Source organism: Engystomops pustulosus, chromosome 5, assembly GCF_040894005.1.
Source record: "Engystomops pustulosus chromosome 5, aEngPut4.maternal, whole genome shotgun sequence".
Taxonomy (NCBI): Eukaryota; Metazoa; Chordata; class Amphibia; order Anura; family Leptodactylidae; genus Engystomops; species Engystomops pustulosus.
Window position 1 is genome coordinate 52570029 of NC_092415.1, and position 25761 is coordinate 52595789.

At 42.0% G+C, this 25761-nt stretch overlaps 2 protein-coding genes across 23 annotated transcripts in view; both read right to left on the reverse strand.

Moving 5' to 3' along the window:
• The window catches only part of MAPRE2 (microtubule associated protein RP/EB family member 2), a 110770-nt gene extending 106651 nt beyond the window's left edge, over positions 1 to 4119 (reverse strand). The window contains exon 1 of one of the 2 annotated variants that reach the window (XM_072151959.1): positions 3982 to 4119. The gene's annotated coding sequence lies outside the window, so the exon portion shown is untranslated. The remainder of the gene's footprint in view (positions 1 to 3981) is intronic. The other variant, XM_072151960.1, reaches the window with a different exon arrangement.
• Positions 4120 to 20411: 16292 nt separating this feature from the next.
• The window catches only part of DTNA (dystrobrevin alpha), a 175252-nt gene continuing 169902 nt past the window's right edge, over positions 20412 to 25761 (reverse strand). For all 21 annotated transcript variants that reach the window (XM_072151969.1, XM_072151966.1, XM_072151968.1 and 18 more), the window contains one exon: positions 20412 to 25102. In XM_072151969.1, coding sequence (XP_072008070.1) covers positions 25067 to 25102 — 36 coding nt within the window. In that variant the 3' untranslated portion in view covers positions 20412 to 25066. The remainder of the gene's footprint in view (positions 25103 to 25761) is intronic.

Here is a 25761-nt window from a genome sequence, read left to right on the forward strand (position 1 = left end):
AATGTAAAGATGCAACTTAAGGGGAATAACAGAAAAAATGTAAGACAGAGTTACTAAAAATATATAATAGTTATTTTCCAAATACAATTATTCACTAAAACAGACATGTTGGGAGATAAGACAGGTCTTCTTAAAATTTAAAAACAACCTGCATTCCACAGAGGAATTTCTTGTATTCCAATTTCAGCAGTTTACCTTGAAGGTGACAATTTTTTTTTTCCCTAGGATTCCTATTCTAGGGTTTCTTATTCTTATCAGGGAGATTAATGACAAAAACCTGACATTTTTAAATAATAAGATGATTTGAATAAGTTTTAGGATCTTAAGAGGCCACTCCACTGTCCATGGTACTGACAAGGCTTAGGGGGTCAGCATTTGGTGCTTACAAATATCAACATTGATTAAGGATGGACTCACACGACCGGTGCGCGCCGTATCGTAGCTCACCCCCGCCCCTGTCCATAGGGATACATGGCGCACGGCGCCGTATGCCCTGAAAAAATAGGACATGTCCTATTTTTTCACGGGGTATGGAGCGGCACGGTAGGGCGCCGCGCGCCCATTGCCGTCTATGGGGGACGTATATCAGCCGTATATACGCCCCCCTTGCGGTAGTGTGAATGCAGCCTAAGAAAAATAAAATCTTCCTAAACTTATCAATACTACCTAACATAGAGCGTAAAAGAGGAGATATTTCTGCAAAGTTAAATCTTCAGAGGATTAAAGTGATATCTTTTCCCCCAAAAAGCCATTTTTCCAAAATCAATGAAATGTATTTCAAAATGATTTTACATAATAAGCCGTGAAGCCCTACATCCTCAGCCAATCACAGGCTAAAGTAATAGCCAATCAGGAGGAGAGTACGGTTATCCTAAATTCTCTGAAAGATTTGTACAGACAGTAACATACAGAAAATGCTGCAGATAAAAGTGTTTCTTTATACCGGAAATGAGAAATTACTTGCATCACTTTCATTTGTGTATACACCGGTCTGTAGAAATTTACAGCAGCTTATACAGACTGAACAGGAAAGTGCTTTCAATCAAGGAAGTGTAACAGAAAGCCATTAGGAAATGTCTCTTCTGCAGGAAGCTGAAACCTATCACAGGACTTAAACTTATCCATTTGACAAATAAAACAAAAAAAAACATTTCCTAGAACTGTTTCTTTATCAAAAGCCAAAACAGTGGAGCAAAATTCCACAAGCTAATTGTTAACAGGGATTGAAGCAATTTTGTAAATTTTTTGTATTGGAAAAACCAGGGGTTTTTAATTTCCTTTGTTTTAAATGCAATACACATTTTCTCGAAGAAGAACTATAAAGGAAACAAACAGAAAAATGTTCGAAACATCTACCACCAGGATGAAGGACTGTTTGCAAATTAGCCTGAAGGGCTCCAGGCTCCATAGGTGTCATTGGAGCCTGGAGCCCCTCAGGCTCAGTTGCATACAGTCTTTCATCCTGGTGGTAGATGTCTGCAGTTCAGTTTTTAGGCTTCCTGTAAACATAAGATACATTTTGTCCAAACAAAGATAACTCGTCCAATAGCCATCTTTTCCAATCCACCAACACATACATGTATGATGAAGCAACTGCCATAAACATCTGAGGCATTCTACAATATTAAATTCAACAACCTGCATTAATATCTCCCCAAACATCTATAAACAGGACTAGAGATTGGCAGACGCAATGAATGGGTTCAAGTTCATCCCATGCGACCAGAACATATTGCCAAATTGCCGGCCAAAACAGCCAATCCAGCAAATTGAAGCCCCACAACATCTCATGAGTACAGGCAGTGACAGGTTCCTATAGAGTCCTATTAACCAACTGACACTCTTCTTTTAGCTAAAAATTGTTTCCCATAAATCAGATACATACATGGGTACAGTTTGCTATTGTTAGAAGGCTAAAGGGCCCCACTCTGATCACATGACATGAATGCAACAAGGTACTGGGTAAAAAAAAATGACACAATACTTCTAATAAGTAAATAGAGCTTTATATGTCTATAGTTGAATATTAGCAGACAGTTCCAAAAAACAAGGATGCAGGGCAGTGATTTAAAGAGACACAGAGCCGTCAGTCAAAATAAGGGGGCGTGGTTCACTGGCAGCCTAAAAAAGAGAGAGGAGTCAAAGCAAAGAGACTTGAGTCTGAAAAGCTAATTTGCATATCAGAAAAGCAGCTGTAATTGAGGTACAGTGCCTGACTGGAGGCCAATTTTAGTTGATATGGGGAAGACTTGTAACTATTTATCAGCAGACATTGTTAGTCAGGATGGTAAAATTCTGATGACAGGTCTACTTTATGTACCAAAACAATAAAAATATGGGTTTCAAAGGAGAGACTCAGCTTTTACACATACGATATTCAAGCTTTCTACAAAACTTCCTCTAGTTGGGGCCTGAGACCCAGGACAACTCCAACCTATTATACGGACAAAGGACTGGTTCAGCAATGGTTTGAGTAAAGAGGAGCTGAGCGTACAAAAATCACTCATGCTTTCAGCGGAGGGGTGATCATGCATGTGCTGCCATCTCCACATTACAATGAATGACAGGACATGTTCAGCCTTCACAATGGTGAGAATCCCAGCTGCCATAGCCCCGCTGACATTATCCTAATGAAACGTCTTACTGACATATAAAGTCTTCATTTTCATATTCTCAAGAGATGATGACACGGCCATGTACATAAAACACTCCACTCGTCCTCCAGTCTCGTGTAGTACCTGTCAGACTACATGCATGTCCTGGAAATCCATAGACATCCGGCAGTGGGGGGCGCTGATAACTTTGTAGGTTTGTTTGCTCTGACTGCAGGCAAGTGTTTGCTCTAACAACTACAACAGTAAAAAGTTAGGTTAATGAGCATACTGGATTTCTCTTTTGTGCAAGTCATTCCCTAGAGACTAAAGCTGCTCTGGGTAATAGCCCCACTATTGCACTAAAGATGCCCTGACATCCCGAGTTCTCGTACCGCCTGTCCTGGCTTTGTAACATTGTATCCTCTTCTAGGCAAGGCCTCCCCCACCATTACAATCAATCCCTAAATGTGCCTAATCATTGATTCAGCGCATACATTAGTGGTGCAGGAGAGCAGGCAGCTGGGGGATGGATCTCTGGGGGCACCGGGGAGAGGGGCTTGAAAGCTTTTCAATAATTATTAATACACAAAAGAGAACCTGGCCTTTAAGAGCACTGACCGGTGAAAGCAGGAAGGTTAACCAGCTGCCATCCTAAAGAGGAAGATGATCATCATTATATGTCCTGCACCACAGGGGCCTGAGACACAGGAACTCTTTACAAACTCTGCTACTTCTAAGTCATTCATAGAGGAGAGTGTTACAGATGTGGGGACAATGGCTCCAGTATGGTACAGAGCTGGCACAGTACCCACTATAATAGGGAAGTGCCCTGCATGCCAGGCGGGCGGGATGCCTGGCCTCAGTCTTGGTGACACTTCCTGATCAGGGCCATGTAACATGTAATAGTATATAAGGCTCCTTTCACACCTGCAGAATTGTTTAAAGCAAATTTGGGTCATATAAAGAAAGTATTAAAGACATCAACTACTTATTTTCTGCTTTTATTAATTCTCTCTTGGACTTGGATGTAAAATGCTGCATCAGAAAAACCAGCAGGTGTGAATATGGCAGCAGGTAATGTGTGTGGCAGAGGTTATAGATGCTATATAACCCCTGGTATGTATAGTGATCAGTGATAATTGGGGGGGGGGGGGGGTGAAGTACTTACCTCCCATGGGTAAGTCCCTGCTAGGCTTTACACAGGGGGTGGATGGAGTGTGTACAGTGTGTGGGTGTGGAGTGACGCACAGCTCTGGTATCGTGCAGCCGGTGACACATGTGCACAATGCACCGCTGCCAGCTCCGGTCTATCCACTACACGGGGAGGCTATAGCCGCACTACAGCCGCACCGTCCAGCACTTTACAGCCGCCACGCACCTGACTCACCTGCTGCTGCTGCTGCTGCTGCTGCTGCTGCTGCTGCTGCTACTGCTACTGCTACTGCTGCTGCCGTCGCGCCCTCAACCGGACTCGAACTCAGTGACAGCTGCTGCCGGCTCCGCCGCTTTGTTGTTTCTCCTCCCTCTCTGTCAAGGTCCAGCGACACGCCCAGCCCACCCAGCCCTACAGTCAGGTCACATGGCCGCAAGGGACACGCCCCCTCGCCTCACACTGCTGGGAGTCTGGGGAAGCCGTCTGTTGGGGGCGGGGCTTGGGCCATGTGACGTGTCTGCTGAGTTTCCCCCGCTGGAGGGCGTGGTGTGCGGCTCCGTGTGTTACACGGGTGTGTACATGGTTGTAATGCTGCCGCGTCTAGCTCGCATACAGTAACATGGCCAGGAAAAAGAAAGAGTAGTGTACATAGACCATGCGGCTCCGCACCACTATTAGGGCAAGTTCACAACATGCTTTTTTTCCATGGGGCGTTTACATAGGAATATGCTGCCAAAATCCAATCGCGGGACTGGGGATAAGAGATCGCTTAGCACACAGAAGACCGATGCTCCATTCACCTCTATGAGGATGCACTCTACCACTTGTGGGCCCCGGTCCTTATTAAAGGGAACGTGTGATCAGGTTTTTACCATCAAACCTAATGACTGATTCCCAAAGAAGTCTTCTCGCTGTTTCCCATTGTCATTATAAAAAAAAACAGCTCACATCTTTATTAAATGAATTTAAAAAAAGAAGCTGCTACCTTGCCAGCAGACTCAGTGAGTCACAATAGGCGTGTTCAGGAATGAGGGAGGGGGGATGAGGGAGATGTTGGCCAAGTCACACAGTGGGCCACGTTCATCAGGGCCTTAACGTCTACAATTTGGCATAAGAAGTCACAAATTTGAGTCCATTTTCCCCTTTACGCCTGCACACAAGTGGGCACAGATAGGATTGAAGGCGGTGGAGAGGGGCAGCACCGGGCGTTCAGGTTGCACGGGGCTGAGTCTGAAGGCAAGGAGCCAGCTATGTTTTTTAAAATTGATTTAATAGAGATATGAGCTATGGATTTTTTAAAATAAAAACTGAACAGGAGTTCTGTGGGATCCTATCATAAGGTTCAGGACGCGTTCACACGTCCCGCTAGCGTCGCATTCATAACGCGATGCTAGCGCACAGGGGGCGGAACGGGTAAATGCGCCCTTAATGGTTAAAACCAGAAGGCGAGTAGTGATGCTGCAGTGTAACACTCCCTGGTGTATGTCTTATAGCTTGTGCCCAGTCTGACACATTCACATGGCAGTAATCTGATCAGTATTTGTGAGGTTACATTCACGCCTACAGGTTCTGTCACATGGTGCTTATTGGTCAGTTTTTTGTCCATTCTCGGTGCATTTTGCATGTTTACCATGCGTTTGCTTCATTTGAGTCTGTTTTCTTCATTGCTGCAAGTGGAAGCAGCTTTATTAACATTTTTACAGCTGCTTAAAGAGGACCTGTCAATGCCGGCCTATGGAGCGAGCGGGGCGGTCCGGGGTAGAGGCAGCGCCTCGGACCGCCCCCTCATGAATACAAGCTGTCCGATGATTACACTGTACCTCGCCGACGTGTTTGATAGCGTTACTGGAGGTTTCCGGTAACGCCATCACTCTGACACTGCGGCGTTTGATCAAGCACTAGGAGCTGCTTACTTTAGTAAGCAGCTCCTAGTGCCAATAAATGGGGTGACAGGTCCTCTTTAAAGAAAACCTACCATGAGGAATCTGCTATCAGAAGTGTATCAGATGGTAAATTCCTCCTCCTGCCTCTGCCCTAATCTGTAATTTAATAAGCCTGAAAGCTAAACTAACTTGTTAACCCCTTAACTACTTGGCCCTTTTTAGTTTTTTCACTTCCATTTTCCACTTCCCACCTTCAAAATCTATAACTTTTTTTATTTTTCCATGTAAAGAGCTCTGTTATGGCTTATTTTCTGCGTAACAAATTGCACTTCATAATCACAGTATTTAATATTTCATGCTGTTTGCTGCAAAGCAGGGGTTAAACAGAAAAAAACGTTATTATATTTTGATAGATCAGGCATTTTCCAGTGGGGCGTTACCTAATGTGTTTATGATTTTTACTGTTTATTTATATAAGTTCTAGTGAAATTATGGTCTGATGCACAACCGTGGTTACTTTGAGCAGTGCCGGCCTCACTTTGTAAGAGTAGTTCTAGGGAAAGGGTGATCAGAATTTTTTTACTTTTTTTATTTTCATTTTTACTATTTTTCAGACTCCCTAAGGTACTTTAACCCTAGGTTGTCTGATAAATCCTATCATATATTGGGATTTTCATATTAACTAAATAAAGTTTTTTAACGAGTTAGCATCCAGGATTATTAAATTACAGATTAGGGCAGAAGCAGGAGGAATCTACCGTCACATCTACTTCTATTCCTCATGGTAGGTTTCCTTTAAACTTCCACAAATGAAGGAAACCGGCCAAACACATGGTAGGTGTGCAGAGGTATGTCCTTTTAGTGCGTCTAATAACGGACCAAGAATGCACCGTGTGACTGCACCCAGAGTCTATTCCCTTTTTTGGAGTAATGGAAGGAAATCCTTCTGTTCCTCAGAAAAACCGTGGAATTAAAAAAAATTAGTGAATCCCGGCAGAACCCGAATCAGCGTCTAAGAACGCGCCATTGGATCGCGACTGGACCGGGTAAGTAAATGTGCCCCACTGTGTACAATCTACTCAGATTCTCCTGCTCTATCACATGCTACCTGCAGATAGGACATTGTGGGGCACATTTATCAAGCTGTCTGAAATTCAGAATATTTCTAGTTGCCCACGGCAACCAATCACTTATGTATGTGAGCAAAAATTAATTTAAGACACGGGGCTCATTTACTAACGGTCGCATGCACACTTTTGTCGGACTGTGCACCTTTTTGCACAGGTATTTAATAAGTGTCTACGCTGGGATTGTGGCGCACGTGACCCTTTTATAGCACAAATTAGGGGCATGCTGTTGGGCAGTCCGACTGATTCAAACTGAGCGCCTTTTTAACTTTTAAAGTGTGTCGCAAGCCCTAACCCTAAGATGCACCACTAAAAAGATGGTGAACTAAACAGATGGTCGGACCTGAGCGGGTAAGCGACATATTCATGATTTCGGGCGCACGATCTTAGTGAATCGCCACATGGTACATTAGTTGGACAATGCATTTTCTGTGAACTCCAGTGACTGGGTATGCAAATGTGCCCCACTGTCTTATTTTTGGGGAAACACTGTATACATATATGTGTGTATATATATATATTTATATATAACACACATCCTCCATAGTGTTCATATATATACACAGCCCCCATAGTTTTATCACTATATGCCCCCCCCCCCCCCAGAGTTTTAGTAGTTAGATGAATAAATATATGTAAAAAATGTGGCCAGCAAAAAATATTATATAATTAATACTTGCCTCCGCTCTCCTTTGCTGTCTCCTCTACTCCCGACTTCTTCACCAGCAACATTTTCAGGCCAGAGTGTGATGATGTCATCATGCCAGCCTCTGTCATTGCACAACATTGCTCAGTGAAAATCATGAGGTTTCTTGCTTGCTGCATTGTGTTTTTCTTGTACAAGTGTAATGCAGTTTTTCTCAGTTTTTCTTGTACGTTGTACGCTTGCTAAATTATTTTTATGCTCACATTATTTATATAGAGTCGCTTATACATAAGTCACCCTCTTGTCTTGTGATTCTTGGCTTAGCTGTTGTAGCCTGCTGTCTGTGTTTTTCTTTGTATTTTTCTATGGAATAATGTCTTGTTCTACAGATGAGAATGCTTTTCTGGCCCTGCTTCTGTCAAGACGTTTTAGTCAGAGGCCACCGATCATGCCCCAAATCGTAGCCAGTGTCGTTTTTGGGTACATCCTATTGTTGCACAGCATCGCTCAAACGGACAGTACAATGTTTTGGATATTGATTTGCATCAATATTTTGACAAATTTTTTCGTTTCTGTCGACAATTGCTACTTTTGATTGGCTGCTTGAAGAGGCTGACGTTTGTTATTGCAAACATGTGTCAATGTGTAGAGAACCGTGTCCTTGTGATCTTAAAGTAATTTTCATTTTTATGAAATGTTATTTTAGATTCTTTTGCCACCGGAAATTCCTTTTCATCTTTGCATTTTATTTTTCTTCTTGGCACCTGCAATGTAGCAGAATAGTGCAGGAGACTTCATTTGGTCCAGGCTTTGTAATTCTGTCCTATAAATGCAATCTACTCAGCAATGATACAAGGTAGATGACTATTACTTACCTCCCCGTCCCATCCCTTGAGTCCATTTCTTATATCTTTGCATGGCCACATTTCAGTAAAAATATATTTATAAGATATGCAAAAAAGCCTGTGATGCTCTGCAGAGCACCACCAGGCTCCACCGTGATATAATTTATGCCAGCCGCATGCTGAGAGCTGTTGATGTCATTGGCTCTCTTTATAAATCTCACACTGCCAGGAAGCCAACAGCGCAGGGAATCTTATCCTCGCGCATGTGTGAGATTTTTACACTCTCTGCTCTGCCGGCTTCCTGCCCAGTGCAAGTTTTGAATAAAGCCAGTGATGTCACCGCCTCTCAGAATGGGATTAGCAGAGCAACACAGGCTAATTTGCATATCTTATAAAAATATATATTGCAGAAATGTGGCCTAGAAATTATTCTTGGGACACACAAGGACAGGACGGGGAGGTAAGTAGTAGTCATCTACAATCTGTAATCTGTTGGTAGATGTCCTTTAAAATAAGTTTAAAATAATTTAAAGTGTAACCATCATTTCAAAAAACTTTTGATATGTTGTAGGGCAGGTATTTTTAAGCCCTTTTGCAATTGGATTAGTTACCCAAATCTTGCTCCTTTCTCTTGTATTCTGCAGACTTCCCCTAGATGTCAGTGATCTCTCATATGTCTGTTACTATGGACATTCCGTCTTCATAAAGGAGCAAAGACTACGGAGGGAGAGACACGCCCCCATTCCCCTGCTCTCAGCTGATTACCTCATGTCTCACTGCTCTCAGCTGATTACCTCATCTGATTACCTCACCTCTCAGTGCTACAGCAGTCATGTGCAGGGAGAAGCCCTCACTAATGTAGTGACCAAACACCTAAACTCTCATCTCTCCCTCAGCTTTCCCTACACAGACAGAAACTGCAGCCCCCCCTCCCCCCATCACCTCACACCTCAGGAAGTGGCAGGAAAGACTCTCCAAGTCTTCAAGCTGTGCCCTCATGTGCTGTGATGAAGTTTTACATAGACAGACAGATAGATAGATGGAATATACATAAATAGATATGATATAGCTAGGAGATAGGAATATATTAGATAGATGATGGATGGATAGATAGATAGATAGATAGATATGAGATAGATAGATAGATATGAGATAGATATAAAATAGCTCTGGTGCCATTGATTAGCAGCAGACACTTGTGGTGAGGTGACAGGAGGCAGGCCCCGCCCCTCCTTCTTGCTGATTGTAGTTTTTTTGAAAGCTGGAAACCATGGTTGTTATGACCGAGAGGCAAAATATTTTAAGGAAAGATTCCCAGGGATACCTGGAACAGAATTATATATTTTATTTTTTTTTTGCTCAGAATGATGGTTACACTTTAAAAAAAAACAATCATTGAATTACTATAGATGTACCGTATATACTCGAGTATAAGCCGAGTTTTTCAGCACAAAAAATGTGCTGAAAAACACAAACTCGGCAGGTCCGTGTGATGTCACAGGCACTGACATCAGCCGCCGCTGCAATTTGTGTGTGCTGGCAGCGGCTGATGTCAACACTGTGTGGACCTGCCATTGACTTGCCGCTGAAAAAAAAAGAAAAAAAAATCAAAACTCACCTTTCCGGTAGCCCCCTGGTACTTCTGTGTGATCCGGCAGTCAGCGGCAGGTCTGTGCGATGTCACTGACATCAGCCGCCGCTGCAATAGCATTGTGTGTGCCGGCAGCCAGCACATACTGTGATGTGGCTGCGGCTGACGTCAGCGCTGTGCGGGGCACGGACCTGCCGCTGACTGACGGACAGCAAAGAAAACCCAAGGGGACCGCCGGAAAGGTGAGTATTTTTTTTTTACATCAACGGGGCGGGGGTCCGGCTCCATACTGGGGCACAGGGGCTGGCAGGCTATTGACTGGGGCACAGGGGCTGGCAGGCTATATACCGGGGCACAGGGGCTGGCAGGCTATATACTGGGGGGCAGGGACTGGCTGGCTGGCTATATACTGGGGGGGCTGCTGGCTATATACTACTGGGGGAAGGCTGGCTATATAGTGGGGGGCTGCTGGGTATATACTTCTGGGGGCTTGCTGGCTATATACAGGCAGACCCCGGGTTACATACAAGATAGGGACTGTAGGTTTGTTCTTAAGTTGAATTTGTATGTAAGTCGAAACTGTATATTTTATCATTGTAGTTCCCGACAATTTTTTTTTTTTGCCCCAGTGACAATTGGAGTTTAAAATTTTTTTGCTGGAATAGGACCAAGAATTATCAATAAAGCTTCATTACAGACAATTTTAAGCTGATTATTGCAATCTGGGACTATTTTAAAGCATCCAGAGAGCTTCACCAGAGGTCACAGTGGGCAGAGGGGTCCGTCTGTAACTATGGGTTGTCTGTAAGTCGGGTGTCCTTAAGTAGGGGACCGCCTGTACTTGGGGAAAGGGTCTGTGACCAATGCATTTTCCACCCTCGGCTTATACTCGAGTCAATAGGTTTTACCAGGTTTTAGTGGTAAAATGAGGGGTCTCGGCTTATACAGGCGGTCCCCTACTTAAGGACACCCGACTTACAGACAACCCATAGTTACAGACGGACCCCTCTGCCCCATGTGACCTCTGGTGAAGCTCTCTGGATGCTTTACTATAGTCCCAGACTGCAATGATCAGCTGTAAGGTGTCTGTAATGAAGCTTTATTGATAATTCTTGGGCCAATTACACCAAAAATTTTGAAACTCCAATTGTCACTGGGGCAAAAAAAAAAAAATTGTCTAGAACTTCCATTATAAAATATACAGTTTCGACTTACATACAAATTCAACTTAAGAACAAGCCTCCGGACCCTATCTTGTATGTAACCCGGGGACTGCCTGTACTCGAGTATAAAGACATGCTGTGTGAAAAAAATTGGAAATGTGTAAAGATCCATTGGGAAGCTATGTGTTAGAGTCCAATGTGATGACGGACCTCATTGGCCAGCGCCACATACTTGTCCCCGCTCCCAAGTCTCGGCCTCGCTCAGTACACACGCGTCCCCGTGTCCTAGGCACTGGCTATTTTCCCATAAGGCTATAGAGAAAGTTGTGTTTATGCCTTGCCCTGTTTCTGTGAATTCCCATTGTGACCCCGGTTCTGTTTCTAACTTCGCTCCTTTGCCGCCTGCCTTGACCTGTTGCTACGTCTTGGACTCCGATCCTGTGCTGCCCGTCCTGACCTCCTGCCTGTCCCCGACTATGAGATTGTCTGTCGTTCCTGTACCTCCACCTTGGCTGCCACTGCGAACTAGTCACGCCCGTGGAACGACCTGGTGGTACCACGCGGCAGCTTATCTAACCCGCTTTGCGGCAGGCTCTGGTGAAAACCGAGGGCCAGGTAGTGGCTTGTGTCCTCGTCCGCAGTGGTTCAGAGGATCTACAACCTCTAAGCCTGACAACTATTAGTCATGGGTCAGGAAAGCAAGATAAGAAGAATATGTCAACCAGTGGTTTATTGACAGACCCTTAGCAATTATAGCAATTACTTTTAAGCAGTCCTCTCATTATCATTACAGGTAAAATTCTGAAAATGACTACTCCCCTTATGTTATCTTATGCCTGACTTGTGATCATTGCACAAAATGTAAGTACAAACCCCACTGAAAAGCAGAATGAAGCTGTAGTTCCCATTTGGAAATGCATGCAAACATTTTTTGGTGGAATAATTAAGGGAAAGCACGATAAAAAGTTCAACAAAGTGGAACATTTTTCCATTATATCCCATGTCAGAAGTGAATGTGTGCACTATAATGAGGGAAAGACACATTACATATACATCAGTCTAGGGGCATGGAAGGAGCGCAGTGCAGCCAGGAGAGGTTTTAAATAGCAGCTACCAAATTAGCTCTAAAGATGAGTCAGCCCCCGTGCCCCATGCCATTTAAAGTAGGTCATGTTCACATCTAGCAATAGGTGAGCAAATTTAAACAGTCCATACTTGCAGTAGCAACCTAAAGTGACCCATACCTGTAAGAACTGGACATTTACAAATAAAAAATGTATAGTGAACAGGAGATATGTGTCATTCCTTAAGGATTTTCTCAAAATAGAATTCCTACTCATATGTTTTATTTTCAAATGGCTGGACTTCAACAAAGGGGAGGGGCTTAACAATATTTGTCTCCTTCTCCTCCTCCTACTACTAATAATTCCTTTATTCATATAGCGCACACAGATTACGCAGCGCTACACAGAGCTTCCTAAATCCAGGCAATGTAAATAATAATAATTCTTTATTTTATATATTGCCTACAGATTGTAAGGCTCCACCCAGTTGTCTTACCAAAACCTGTCATTTCTTTTTCTAAATATGCTGCAAACGGCAATGTCCTTTAAACAGGAGAAATTTATAAGCGAAAGCTTTCTTGTTACCCTTATCTATGGATTTCTAAAGGGCACCGTTTTGTTACAACAACAGCACGCCCAAAAGCCCCGTCCAGCAGTCACAGCAACACTGCCAGTGACTGAAGGGTTCATACGCTCATTTAAAGGGAACCTGTCAGAAGTAATTGGCTAAGTAAACCACTACCAGTCTGTTGTGAAGCATCTGAGTAGCTTCTAGATCATATTGCTTTCATGGCCTAGTGTGGTGCCGACATCCAGAAAATCAACTATGAATCGAGATTTAAATTGGTTTCATGTAGTCAAGGAAGCAGAGATTTTTACACTGAAGTCAAGCTTTCCCTGCCTTAGAACACCCCCTTCACTGTAATTATGGTCTGCGTCCGGGGGAATCATCGACCAGATCTCCTGAAATGAGGCCCAAAATGTCAAGCACAAGGGAAGAGGTGTTCAGAGGCAGGGCAGCTTAACTTCAGTGTTAAACTCCTCCCTGACTTTATACATGTGCAACATCCCCCACCGGGGCCTAGCCTTTTCTTGGGGCCTGGTGGCAGCCGGGGCCCAGAATACCGGAGTGGCTGGCGGTTGCGGCCTAGGCACGTTAGTGTCACGGTGCTTGGTATGGGAACTGGAAGGCTGTCCCACAGCCTGGCAGGTCTCCAGCAGGTGGTGTGTGCAAGAAATCAGATAAGGGAGAGGCTGTGGTATTGGTTCTCCCTGGGGCAACCCTTAGAGTTTGTAGTATGTGTCCCTGGATGGTGGATGAGGGCATCCGTGATGGTGAAACAGCAGTAGCATGGACCAGACGGAGGCAATGTTGTGCATAAAAGTAACTTACAGTTCTTTATTCGAACCAACAGCAGCAACAAGGCAAACGATTCTGTACAAGTGCAGGTTACTGGAGTGATCTTGGAGAGGGAACCTCAGGAGTTTGGTCACCAGCCTGGATGCAGGGGCAGGCTGGAATGTAGCTGTGTCCAATGCTGGAAGCTGCAGCTTTGTCCTGGTAGTTATGTGTGCTCTGTCTTGAGGTGTGAGGCACACTATATCTCTGTCACTCAGTGTGTTGTTGATGTGCTGAGGCCTAGGAGGCCTGTGATCAAAGCATGTGCTCTGAGGTCTCTCTGGTAAGAGCTGGATTCCAAGAGAGCTAACTCCTCCCCTGACTAAGGGTTTTGTTAATCCCTGGTCAGGTGATCTCACACTCCAATCACACTCCAGTTACAAAGGTGGAACATTATTGGATGATAACATTGAATAAGATTAACCATTACCTATCCAGGCAGTTTCTACCACTGCGTAATTACCTCTGTATGTACTGAAGGGTACATGGGGCTTATTCGCAACTACTCCTCTGCCTTGCGCATTGGCAGGGATGTTGCACATCCAATTAACAACTCACTTCAAAGTTTATTTTCTGGATGATGCCCCCACACTGGGCCAAGAAAGAAACATCATGAAGCTGTTTAGCTGCTCGACAACATACTGATAATGGTTTATTAGGCCAATTTTTGATGACAGGTTTCCTTTAAGCTGAATCATATATATATACACACATATAAGTATTTTAGCTTCCATAGTTAGCCTAAATGGCCATGGAGAATAAATGGGTTGTCTGGGATGTAAAATACTTTCACTACTCACCCCAGTTGCTGTAAAAACAATAAAGACTTAATAATTACCTTGGTCTTTAACTTCAATCCAGTGTCCCGTCACTGTCCAAATAAAAAAAATATTTGATCAAGCACGCAGGTGACTTCAGGGTTAAAAGGTATATTGAAGTTTTATTTCCAGACATTTAAAACTGATGCAATATCTTGGTGAAAGATAGACCTACGCATTTTGACACTAGTGAGGATGTATCAGGGCTTGTACTACAGTTGTCTTACATACAAGCCCTGAAATAATTGCAATTCTTGGTGCACGGACCGACTTTCCGTCACGTGGGTGTGGAGGGATGTGAAGGGGGTGTGTCCGGGGGCGGAGTGGGCTGTGCACTATAGCCTGAGACTGTTCTGGTCTTAATAGGTGCAGGGCCTGTTGTACAATCGTACAATGGGTGCAGGTACATCAAGAGGCCAGAAAAAGAGTTGGCTGTAGGGTTTTTTTTTCATTAAAAAAAGTATAACTGTTTTAAAATATTTTGTGAATTGCTGCCACCCTGTAAATCTGATGACTTTATTTACAGTAATAGGCTGCTCTAAGTGATAGGGAATAGTGATTACTGGAAGGGGTTTCTCTATATCCCGGCTGCCAGGGGCGTAACTTTAGGGGGTGCAGAGGTTGCGATCGCACCTGGGCCCAAGAGGTTTAGGTGGCCCTTACATTGTCACTTTCCCATATGAGATTGACTATTACTATAAACCATACATTATAGTCGGGGGCCTGGCACAGACTTTGCACTGGGGCCCATCAGCTTCTAGTTACGCCACTGCTGGCTGCACAGCGATCACATGGCAGATTACACCAGAATAAGTCACATTCTGTTTACAGCACGAACATGTAAATGTGGAGGAAGACTCCGGTTTCTTAGTCGGGGTCAGTTGCTAAGCAACGCTTAGAAAAGCGCAGAGAAGGAACAATCAAGCCAATTGTGGGAGCTGACCTGATCTGTCACGTGGAGAAGAATTAAAAATCTGAATACTTTATTAGCTCATTGGTTTTTTTTAACCATAAATAAGCAAACATAGTGCATATTACACAGTTCCCAGGTTTCTTAAGGCAAGTATCACTATAGCAAAGTAGCTCCTCTTTGCAGGTTTTTAGTATCAGAAAACTAAAATTATGGGCTAATTTAGATATTATGTGATAATGTTGTCCAGAAGCAGCTAAATGAAAATTGTTGTCTCTGTAATGCGGCAAAGTGACCAGAAAGTGACAGGATCTACCGTTCTGTATTAATAATTCTTAATAATTCTTTATGTATATAGCATTGATTTCTAGTATCGAGGAATGCCAGACTCATGTTTTGTGGGATTTTAAATATGTTTAAAGCTAGAGTAGTTTTAAGTTATAAATTCTTAATTAAGGGGAATCTGTCAGCAGAAATTGACCTAATAAACCAGTTCATTGTCAAGCAGATCATCACCTTCCAGATCATGTTTCTCTCATGGCCAAGCGCTGTGGCATCATCCAGAAAATCAGATTTGAAATGAGATGTGAATTGCTTGTATTAAATCACAGAGGAGGAGAGTTTAGCACTATAGTCAGTCCCAGCATGCCCCCTCCACAATGAACACCAGACTTTAGTAGTATCAATTGTCAATGTCCCTAAATATGTAAATAAAAACACATTCATGAATTAATTTTTTTACGTATTTTTCACAATACTTTTTATTAGAAAATGTATACCTTCCTATATATAGATCAAATAATGGTTCATGATTTTATGTCTTCATATATAATGACCTTTTTAATTTTGCGTCTGCACTGTATCCGACAAGACAGAAAAAATGTGCACGAAGTGGAGGGTGCACCAGATTAATGAAGACCGTGGGGCAGTTCTGATGAATCTCTTGCAGTCTGCACACTCCACAGGCAAACTGCTCATAGTGCACTTTGCACCAATTTTGATAAATGTGGGCCAGTGATTTTTTAAACTTCTTGTTTTTATTACATAGAAAGTCTCCAGACTATGCCTCTGCAGTGTTTACCTACATATTGCTCCAAAAAGACCACTTAGGCCCCTTACACATGATGCGTCCTACCACAGTGGGGCTTATTTACTAACGCGGATCACATTTCTGTCGGACTTCCTGTCATTTTCAGAATTTTCACCGCTGGGACAGGTATTTAACAGGGGATTGTGTTGCCCGCGATAGCAATTGGCGCAGCTGCGCTGGCTTTCATGCGACAGAAATGGGGGGGGGGGGGAGAAGAAGGTGAACTCCGGCAGACCTGAGCGGGGAAGCGACACATGCAGTATATTGGGGGCACAATCTTGGTGAATTACGGCACAGTGCATTATCGTCGGAACAATGCACTTTGGGTGAACTCCTCGGACAGCTAAGTAAATGAGCCCCTGTGTGTGCCGATTGGAACTTCCAGTCCGAGCACTGAGCAACCAGAACTGACTTGCTGAGTTCAGATCCGGTTGCACAGCATTCAGGCCAGATGTTTCAGCCAGCATGCATGGAGAGTGTGATGCGAGTTTGTTGCAAAGGTGTGGGTAATAGCAATAGAAGAAAATGTGGCTGAATTCAGCATTCCTTAAAAATCCTATATTTCTTTTATTATTCTATTTTTTTTTAAATACAGAGGGTACAGTTCCATGCAAAAAAACAGGCTGCGCATGTTTACACTCTTCATGTGTTATAAAAAGACAAACCAAGAAGGCAACAATGAGCGAGTCGCTCATTCTGAATGGATGGATCAGGCACTATTGTAAATAAGGTTGGAAAGACAAAGACCATCACATCCAACCTGTAATTCAACCGTGTGGATCCAGAGGAGACAGAACCCCCTACAAGGATAATACGAAGTGGCTGATAAAAATTCTGCTGCTCGGCTAAACCTTCTCTCTCCTCACTTCTCCTCTGCCAGTCTATCCGCTGGTTACCCATTGCATAAATAATTCACTTTAAGATATTAACCATGACTTACAAAGCTGTCGACAACTTGTGTCCTCCATATATCTCTGAACTCATCAGGAAATATCCTCCAACACTCCAATCCTCACAAGACCTACTGCTTCTATCTCCTTTTATCCGATCTTCTCACAATCATCTCCAGGACTTTGGAACTCTCTACCAAAACAGGTTAGGCTTCCCCCAACTTCCAAATCTTCAAACATAATCTAAAAACACATCTATTTAGGATTGCCTGTAACACATAATCACTGCACTGCTCTTCTCCTTCACCTTGTGTCTCCATCTGACCTCCCATTTAGATTGTGAGCCCTACTTCAACTTGTTCAAATTCAATGGGGCACATTTACTTACCTGTCCACTGGAGTTCACCGAAAGTGCATTGTCCGACGATATTGCACTGTGCCGTGATTCACTAAGATCGTGCACGGCCGTTATCCTGCATGTGTCACTTCCCTGCCAAGAGTTCAGCATCTTTTTTTGTGGTGCTCTATTAATAAATAATAATCTTGCATTTTAGTTGGCTATTTCTTTTTTAACTTTTATTTTTATCTTGACACAACTAAACTTGGTAGCAATCTTACCCACAGGTACCCACTACATTTTATGGTAAAAAGAGTAAATACAACATGGATACAAGAGGAAAGTATATTGCAATTGAATGTAAAAAAGGCAGGCAATCTTATTACACTTTCCCTGCAGTGTTTCCCATCCCCCACAAGTGTATGTGACAGGCTCCTTAGGGAATCTTGTTGATAAAGTATTGTTCTGTTGGTATCCCTGGTGTGAATCTCCAACACAACATCAAAAGTCACCTTTATTTGTTTGCAGACAATGATGATAGGAATTATCTGCAATAAAAATAAGTGAAATAAAATAACCAACTTAAAGGGATTGGTAGCTGCAAGTACAGATGCGGCTCCTGTACACGGCATGATCCAGGCCTAATCACCTCAACATCTGTAACCAGGTAAATAGTATTCTCAGACCAACCTGTTTTGTCTGTCATTACACTGAGCTCCCAAGGTGCTTTTTTTCTGTTGTACCAGGTGGCAAAATTGTTGATGCACAGAAGAGAGTCTCCTGAGAGCGAACATTTACTATAGGAGTCATTAACTCCCATTGCTAAGCTATGGTTGTTATTTCATATCATATTACCATATATTTAAAAGCAGATGAAAAAGACCATATTGATCCCCATAGTATATCAATATACTATTATATTGTTGGAAAAAAATCATTACATGCATCCCTTTTCTTTATCTTTTAGATCCATAGAATGTAAGCTCTTGTGAGCAGGACCCTCATTCCTATTGTACCATATGAATGTTTGGTGATATATATAAATAAAGATTATTATTATTTTATGATCATGTGAAAAAAATAACTAAAATGATAACTGCTAAGTCCCCACCCCTTCTCCCTTACACTTTATTGCTCAATTGATACAGTAGCTGGCTATGTATCTGATGAGACTGTTATACTTCTGAAGCAAAAGAGTAATTCCAGCTCGATGGAGAAGTTAAAAAGCCTTTATTTCAAATTGATGTGGCATCCAAGAAAAAGGTCTTTAGGGCAGAAAATCAAAAGCATTTCACACTGAGTTAGGCTACATTTACACGGCCGTGTCCCCCATGGACAGCAATGGGCACACGGTACGTGTGTTACCGTACCGTTCTGTAGCTGGGGAAAAGATAGGACTTGTCCTATATTTCCCTGTAATACAGCGCTGTGCAATATGTTTCTTTTTGGAAAGGGGCCGGAGTGAGCAGCGCTCACCCCCTCCTCTCCCGGGCGCTGCAGTGTGCCCGTCGTGCTACGGTACGGCGGGCACGCTAGTCGTGTGAATGTAGCTTATGAGCACGTTCAGTGCTTGAAATGCATTGATTTTGATTTCCTGCCCTAAAGATCTTTAAACATACTTTATTCTTGGATGCCACATCAATTTGAAATAAAGGCTTTTTAACTTCTCCACCGAGCTGGAATTACTCTTTGGCTTCATAAATTGCACCATCCAGCAAGGTGCCTCTGTGCTCTGGAGAGAAAACAATTCCATTTGAGTTGGACTTCTTTTTCTTTGGACTTCCCCCTGCGAGGAACATTTGTTTCGCCTGTTCTTCGGTTGATACAACTGATTCAGACTGAGCTCGGGATTTAACTTTCAAATTGTGTCGCAGGACATTGCACTTACATGCATCACTAAGAAGATGATGAACTCCTGCGGACCTGAGCGAGGAAGCGACATGCGCAGGATATAGGGTGCACGATCTTAATGAATCGCGGCAGAGTGCATTATTGTCGGACAATGCACTTTCGGGGAACTCCGCGGAGTAAATGTGACCCAGTGTGTGACACAATTCTGTCAATTCGCTGTAGTAAATGTGTCGCAAAACCCGACTAAACACTACCGCGCCACGGACATTTTTCTGTCTTTTTGGACACAATGCAGCCACAACACAAAACTGGTGCAAACACCTCTTAAATACATGTGCAAGCTCCAAAGTTGTTCTTTCAAGTGCTAAGTTAGACAGAAAACTGGTGCAGCCACTGTCGTATACCCACTGGTATTCTTTTGCAAGAAATTGCAATTCATTTGGAAGTTATGTTGTTTAACGTCTCACTTCCACCAGTCTCTAAGAAACGGATGGTCTAAAACTTTGTATATACAGGGCTTGCATAGTTGAGACTTGTAACAAAATTGTATGATTTTCAAGTGCAATTATATAACCGTATTGATAAAGTGGTTTTACTGGCTCTCACCTATCCTTATAATAGGTCTTTATAGGTGACTCAAATGATTGAAGCCAAACTCATGGCGTCACTATAGATGGAACTGGAAGCAGACAACTTTGTCCACCATGAAGCTCCTTTACAAAAATAAACTTGGAGCTGTTCCTGCAATGAGCCTGGATGGCCACCAAGCAACGGTGGAGTTGTCTGCTCTGACTCTTGTGTCAATAATAATAATTCTTCATTTATATAGCACCTACAGATTACGCAGCGCTGCACAAACTTGCCAAATTGGTCCCTGTCCCCATGGGGGCTCACAATCTAATCAACCTACCAGTATTTTTTGTCAGATGGTGGACAAGGTTGCCGGAAAATCCATTTGACCATAAGATATATCAATACAAAAAATGTGATTACCATATAGTTTTAAAAGTTGCAAACGTTACACAGCTTAAATAACATGTCACAAAATCGTTAAGGTTTTTAAAAATTCATTTTAATGAAGAAATAATTCCATTCCAAAATATAGACACACAGTTATTATAACCACTTCAAAATAGGACATGTCCCACGTGGGTTCCAACACACACACAAAACAATACTTAACAGCAATACAAAAAAAATGTCCATACAGTAGTAGTTTTGTTACAATACCAATGAAAATTGTCAAATTCTTTAGTGTGTCTGTTCTTGCAGTCTTCAAGTGGTCAAGTACAGTAGTTACAGAATTACAAATATCAATTAGTAACCTTGAGATATTCAGATGATATTTTTGGTTCAGAAGTCGAAAGGCCTGTTATAATACAGAGGATCGCTCACTGTTATCTGCTCTGTATATTACTATGACCCCACTTGATTGACGCAACCTGAGGCTGCCCCTATTTACATGGTCTATCTACATTAGACTGCATCCGTTTCCTGCACAGTGACTGAGCAGCTATTCTGTGGGCTGAACACATGAGAACTAGTATCCCAGTGTCTCCAGTCCAAAGCCAACAGGATCTCTAGGACAATCACTCCACTGGTTAGTAATGCTAAAACCCCCAAAATACCCTTTCAGCCCACAAAATGAGTGCCTTTACTCTGTACAAGTGACCAAAGTACTATGGATGGGAAATAAACAGAAAAATATAAAAAGATACTTCTGCTAACTAAGTATTTCATGACCCATGCAATCTAAAAAAAAAGAAAAACACAACAGCAAAAGTACCTAGTAAAGTGTCATAATGAAGGCCACACAAATCAGATGCAAAAACGGTAAATATTCTACATTCTAATTCTCCTTCCCTATACATTCCGTGAACACTCAAAAAGCAATAAATGGATGTCAGCCTACTCTACGATTAAAGCCCATGTATGTTACAACACAGTATAATGTAGGCAAAATGAACCACTAAAAATATTAGCTGAAAATAATAGCTCACACCTTACAGGGTAGAAATGGCTGATCCTCTATTGCCAAACTCTTCTATGGAGAACACCTAGTAGATAAAACTTACCCTGACTCCAGCACAGACTCTACCTTTCCAGTGACTTTCTAGATATCTATTTTTCTCATGGCACTTTTTCTTTGACTTATTCCTGGGTCATGAAGACAAATCAGAGAAAGGATAAATACAAATGATGAAGAGATGATTACTTATAATGTCATGCAGTTATCTTCGAATATATAGCAATATCCCTGTAATCTAGGACTAATGGCACCCAAGTGGTGTCTGATTACCAAATTTTACGTTACCCAGAATGAATGGGACAGCCATGTACAGAACTGCTGGAGATTCCCACACTTGGCTATCTCATACAGAAAGAATGGATCAGCATTCAATGCCATTCTAATCATTGGGGCAACAGGACCCAGTTTTTTCCAATGGTCAGACCAACATCAATCAGCAGATTATCTTCTAACCTGTGAATATGGGATAATGTTACATCCTGGACCAACCCCTTAAATTACATTTTATTATACTAATTAAGTAGCATGCTTTGTCTCTTCAGCACTTGATCCCTCTTTACAGCTCTCTTTATGGAACTGGTGATGATCCTAACACATCTATTGATCTAAACTGCATGGAAGATGATACATTGTTCAACTCAAATGATACGGTAGGTATTACATTTTTACATGGAGAATTCAAATATCTACTTTTTTCTTCTGATCTAGCAAAATCCAATAACATCAACTATCTTTGGTATTAGCCAAGTGATGGGCAATCAGACACCAAGTTAAAGGAATTTTACTTTACTTCCATGTCTATCCAGTAAAATTTAGACAAGACATACATGAACCATAATGAAACCACAACAATAATCAATTATAGGGAATAAACTCCAAAAGGAACAATGTAAACACCTTTTTTTTCATAAGTTTTACCTTCAATCAAAACATAAATGTTACAACATATTCCTGAATTTTCTTTTCTGTCCTCCTTGATGGAACAAAGAGGACAACCTCCATAAAAAGCACCATCCCATACACTATACTTAAGCTTTCCAGCATAGCAGCATGTCCATCTATACAACCTTTAAACAAGATATAACTAGGCAGTCTAACATAAGGGTCCAAGTGCATTTTGCTGTTTGATTTACTTCCAACTTTGCCTCTATCCCTACTTGTCTAAAAGATATTCAGTGAGTGATGGTTTTCCAATATTATACTCTAAAGTCCTATGTATGAAATCCACTTTACAGAGATCCTGTCCTTTCTCCTGGCATGTCTGTTTTCCTCATAGTACGCTCTTGCGAGCAGGGCCCTCCTTCCTACTGTTTTATCTGACGATGTTAAAGGGGACCTGTCAACAAAAGTTAACAATTACAGCTAGTGACAGGTTCCTACAGAGCCTATAAACTAAATACCACACGTCTTTTAGATAAAAATAGTTTTCCTCACATCCCCATAAAATCATCTTTATGTTATATTACCTGGCATCAGAGGGGTATGTCCTGCTCACCTGGGCCCTACCATCTACTTCTTCCAACGCCATATGCCTCCTCACTTTATGTCATGTGACCAGTGTGATGTCATCTAAGGTCCTTTAACCTGCAAAGTCTTCCCCATGTATGTATCTGATCACTTGAAATGACAGCATGCCTCCATGGAGACATACACAGAACTAGAAGTCCATGGAGGCATGCTGTGATGTCATGTGATCAGATACATACATCAAATAGCATGCATGTTAATGTTACTCGCTAAAGTAGCTTGGATGACATTACCCTGGTCACATTTAGGAAACAAATAAAAATGATAACCAGTACCAGGGTTGAAGGTGTCTATAGCATGTAGGTAAATAAGTGTGATTTTCCTACTTACAGGCATTGGGATTAAACAAAATAATACACAAAATGTAAAGTCACCATTAAATATTCTGACGTGACAAGTCTCACTGTGTAAACATACATTTTACTAGCAAACGGTAGAGAGAGTGTTCTTTTGTGTCCTAGCCATAATCCAGTGCATCCTACCATTAGAGTGACGTGTTTCCCCAAATTCTCTTTTACACACAAGCCCTTACTTGCTACTTGCTCCCAATATGCATGCAAAACGACCATAAGGCATTCAGAAAACATTTCTTAGCATATTTGCTGCATCTATGCAGGGGGATATCTTACTGCATATTGACGTGTGTGTAGCAAAGACCTTGCAATCTCACCCAGGCAAAACACCCGCCTTCACTTTGTTAGTGACAGATTTACTTTTACTTCTGCAAGCATGCAATAGAAGTGAATACAAAAGGCCTCAAAAAACAAAAAAGGCAAAATAAAACTCAACAGAACAGTTGATATCTAACATGTGCAATAAACAGCAAAATAATAAAAATAAGTACTTATGAGGCAACAGCAATATGGAAGAGAATGAGTTTCCGCTAGTTCGGGGTTTTATGGCACCTGTGGTTTATAAACAGCTTTATCCTTTCAGCTGCCAAGGATGGGCATGAAGTGCCCAGAAGTACCCTGCAGCAGTGAGAGGGTTAATAATGAGTAGCTCAAAACATAGTTCACAGTTTTAATAGCATCTGTGTGGATTGCAAAAACTAGAATCTAAATACTCTGAACATTGTATAATATGTCTATTCTTTTTGTATATGATAGCGTCTATATTGAAAATGAAAAATATATATTTATATATAGATATATACACTAAAAACTCGTATGGCTGATATAGTGAATTCTTGAGAGGAAAAGAAATATAAAAATTATACAATTAGCCCTGACTTTCTCAAAGGGCTTTGTACATAAATCTGTTTCAGAACCAATAAAAATAATATTTAAGTGTATCCAATTGTATCCAGTGACTGAATATAGACATGAAATCTAAGGAACTGCTGCCTTACTGCCATCACCAAACCCAAATCCAGGATTGCAGTCCCAAATTAAGTGCAAATCCTGCTGTAGAAGAATTAAATAAAAAGTGCTGTTCTTGTGAGAGATGACCAGCCGCGTGCACGGCAGGGTGCTGGCGCCAGAGGGCTGGTCTGCAGCAAGGCTATGCAGTGCCCAATGGTCGAGGCTGCAGCGGTGCTGCGTACTGAGATACTGCTACTAGATAAGTGGCTGAGTAGGTTCAAATGGAACTAAGGCACCCAGACAAATAGTAGTAACATGTGTTATCATACAAATCATTGGCTTCTATGGTGCACCACCATGTGGTGATAGAGGGTCTCCTCTGCTAGTTTGGCCAGTGACAGAGAAGACGTTTGCATACACCTGGCTGGTCGATTCAGTGTGTCTCTACAGTGCAATAACAAGCTTGTCTGAATTTGTCTGAATACTTGTATTTCCTTCCCTTTGGAAGTAAAGGAGTTTATAAAAGATGAGTTTGCCTGGCATTCTGCACTGGCAGCTTGTATATATATATATCTGACCTAAGACAATGAATGTATGACAAAATGTGCAAATGGCTATATAGTTTTGTAAATTGCAAATGATGTTCTAAGATCAAATAATTTTTTTTTTCTTTGTTGTTTGTAAAGTAATAGTTGAAACACACAACCTACAAACTACACGGTTTAGAACAAATGTGCTGTGCTACATTCCGGTGGACTGATGGGATTCTTCGTATCAGAAGATGCAGCAGGTGAGGTACGACCTGCGCTATTCCTGCCGGATCGATGGTTGACAACCGAGACTTCTCATGCTACGTGCATCTTCTCCATACTACTGCTTTTCTGTAAGCAAATGAAAACAAGCTGTTAACAAAGATATTCCCCAATGCACATACAGATCTCACATGACATCAATCAACATCTTGTATCTATAGACATACCATGGGATCTAATTAAGAATGACATGAGAAATCATACAAGTCTTAGTTTGATAAGGTGCCTAAACCTCAAAATTTATTATATTGGAATATCATACTGAAAAAAGTATTTCTAACAAAAAAATTATAGCTAATATTTATTCAGTGAAAGTATCAGAAACTGGCAGATGAAATCTAAGCTTTGACTGCCCTCTGCTGTTTAAATTGTTGCATTTCCTCTATGCATTGTTCCACATGTACAATCACAGTGAAATCTTTTCTGAAATAACCATGGAAAAGCGATAAAAGAGGCAAACAAATAGTTGAAATGAAGACGGCTACATACGGCTACAAGGGTGCCATAATTCTCCATAAAGAGATCTCCTACTTTCTGACCATAGTCATAAGTTTCTCACTCACTTAAACCAGTTCCCTGCACTGTACTGAAGAGATGCGACCACATCAAAACAGTGCGGTCTACAGCTGGGAATCTGTTCCTTCTGCAATAGATAAACTGGTTTGGTTTTAATCCCGCATCATGTCATTAGGCTTCCTGAAAGTCATGCTTGATGGTAAAAGGGGCTG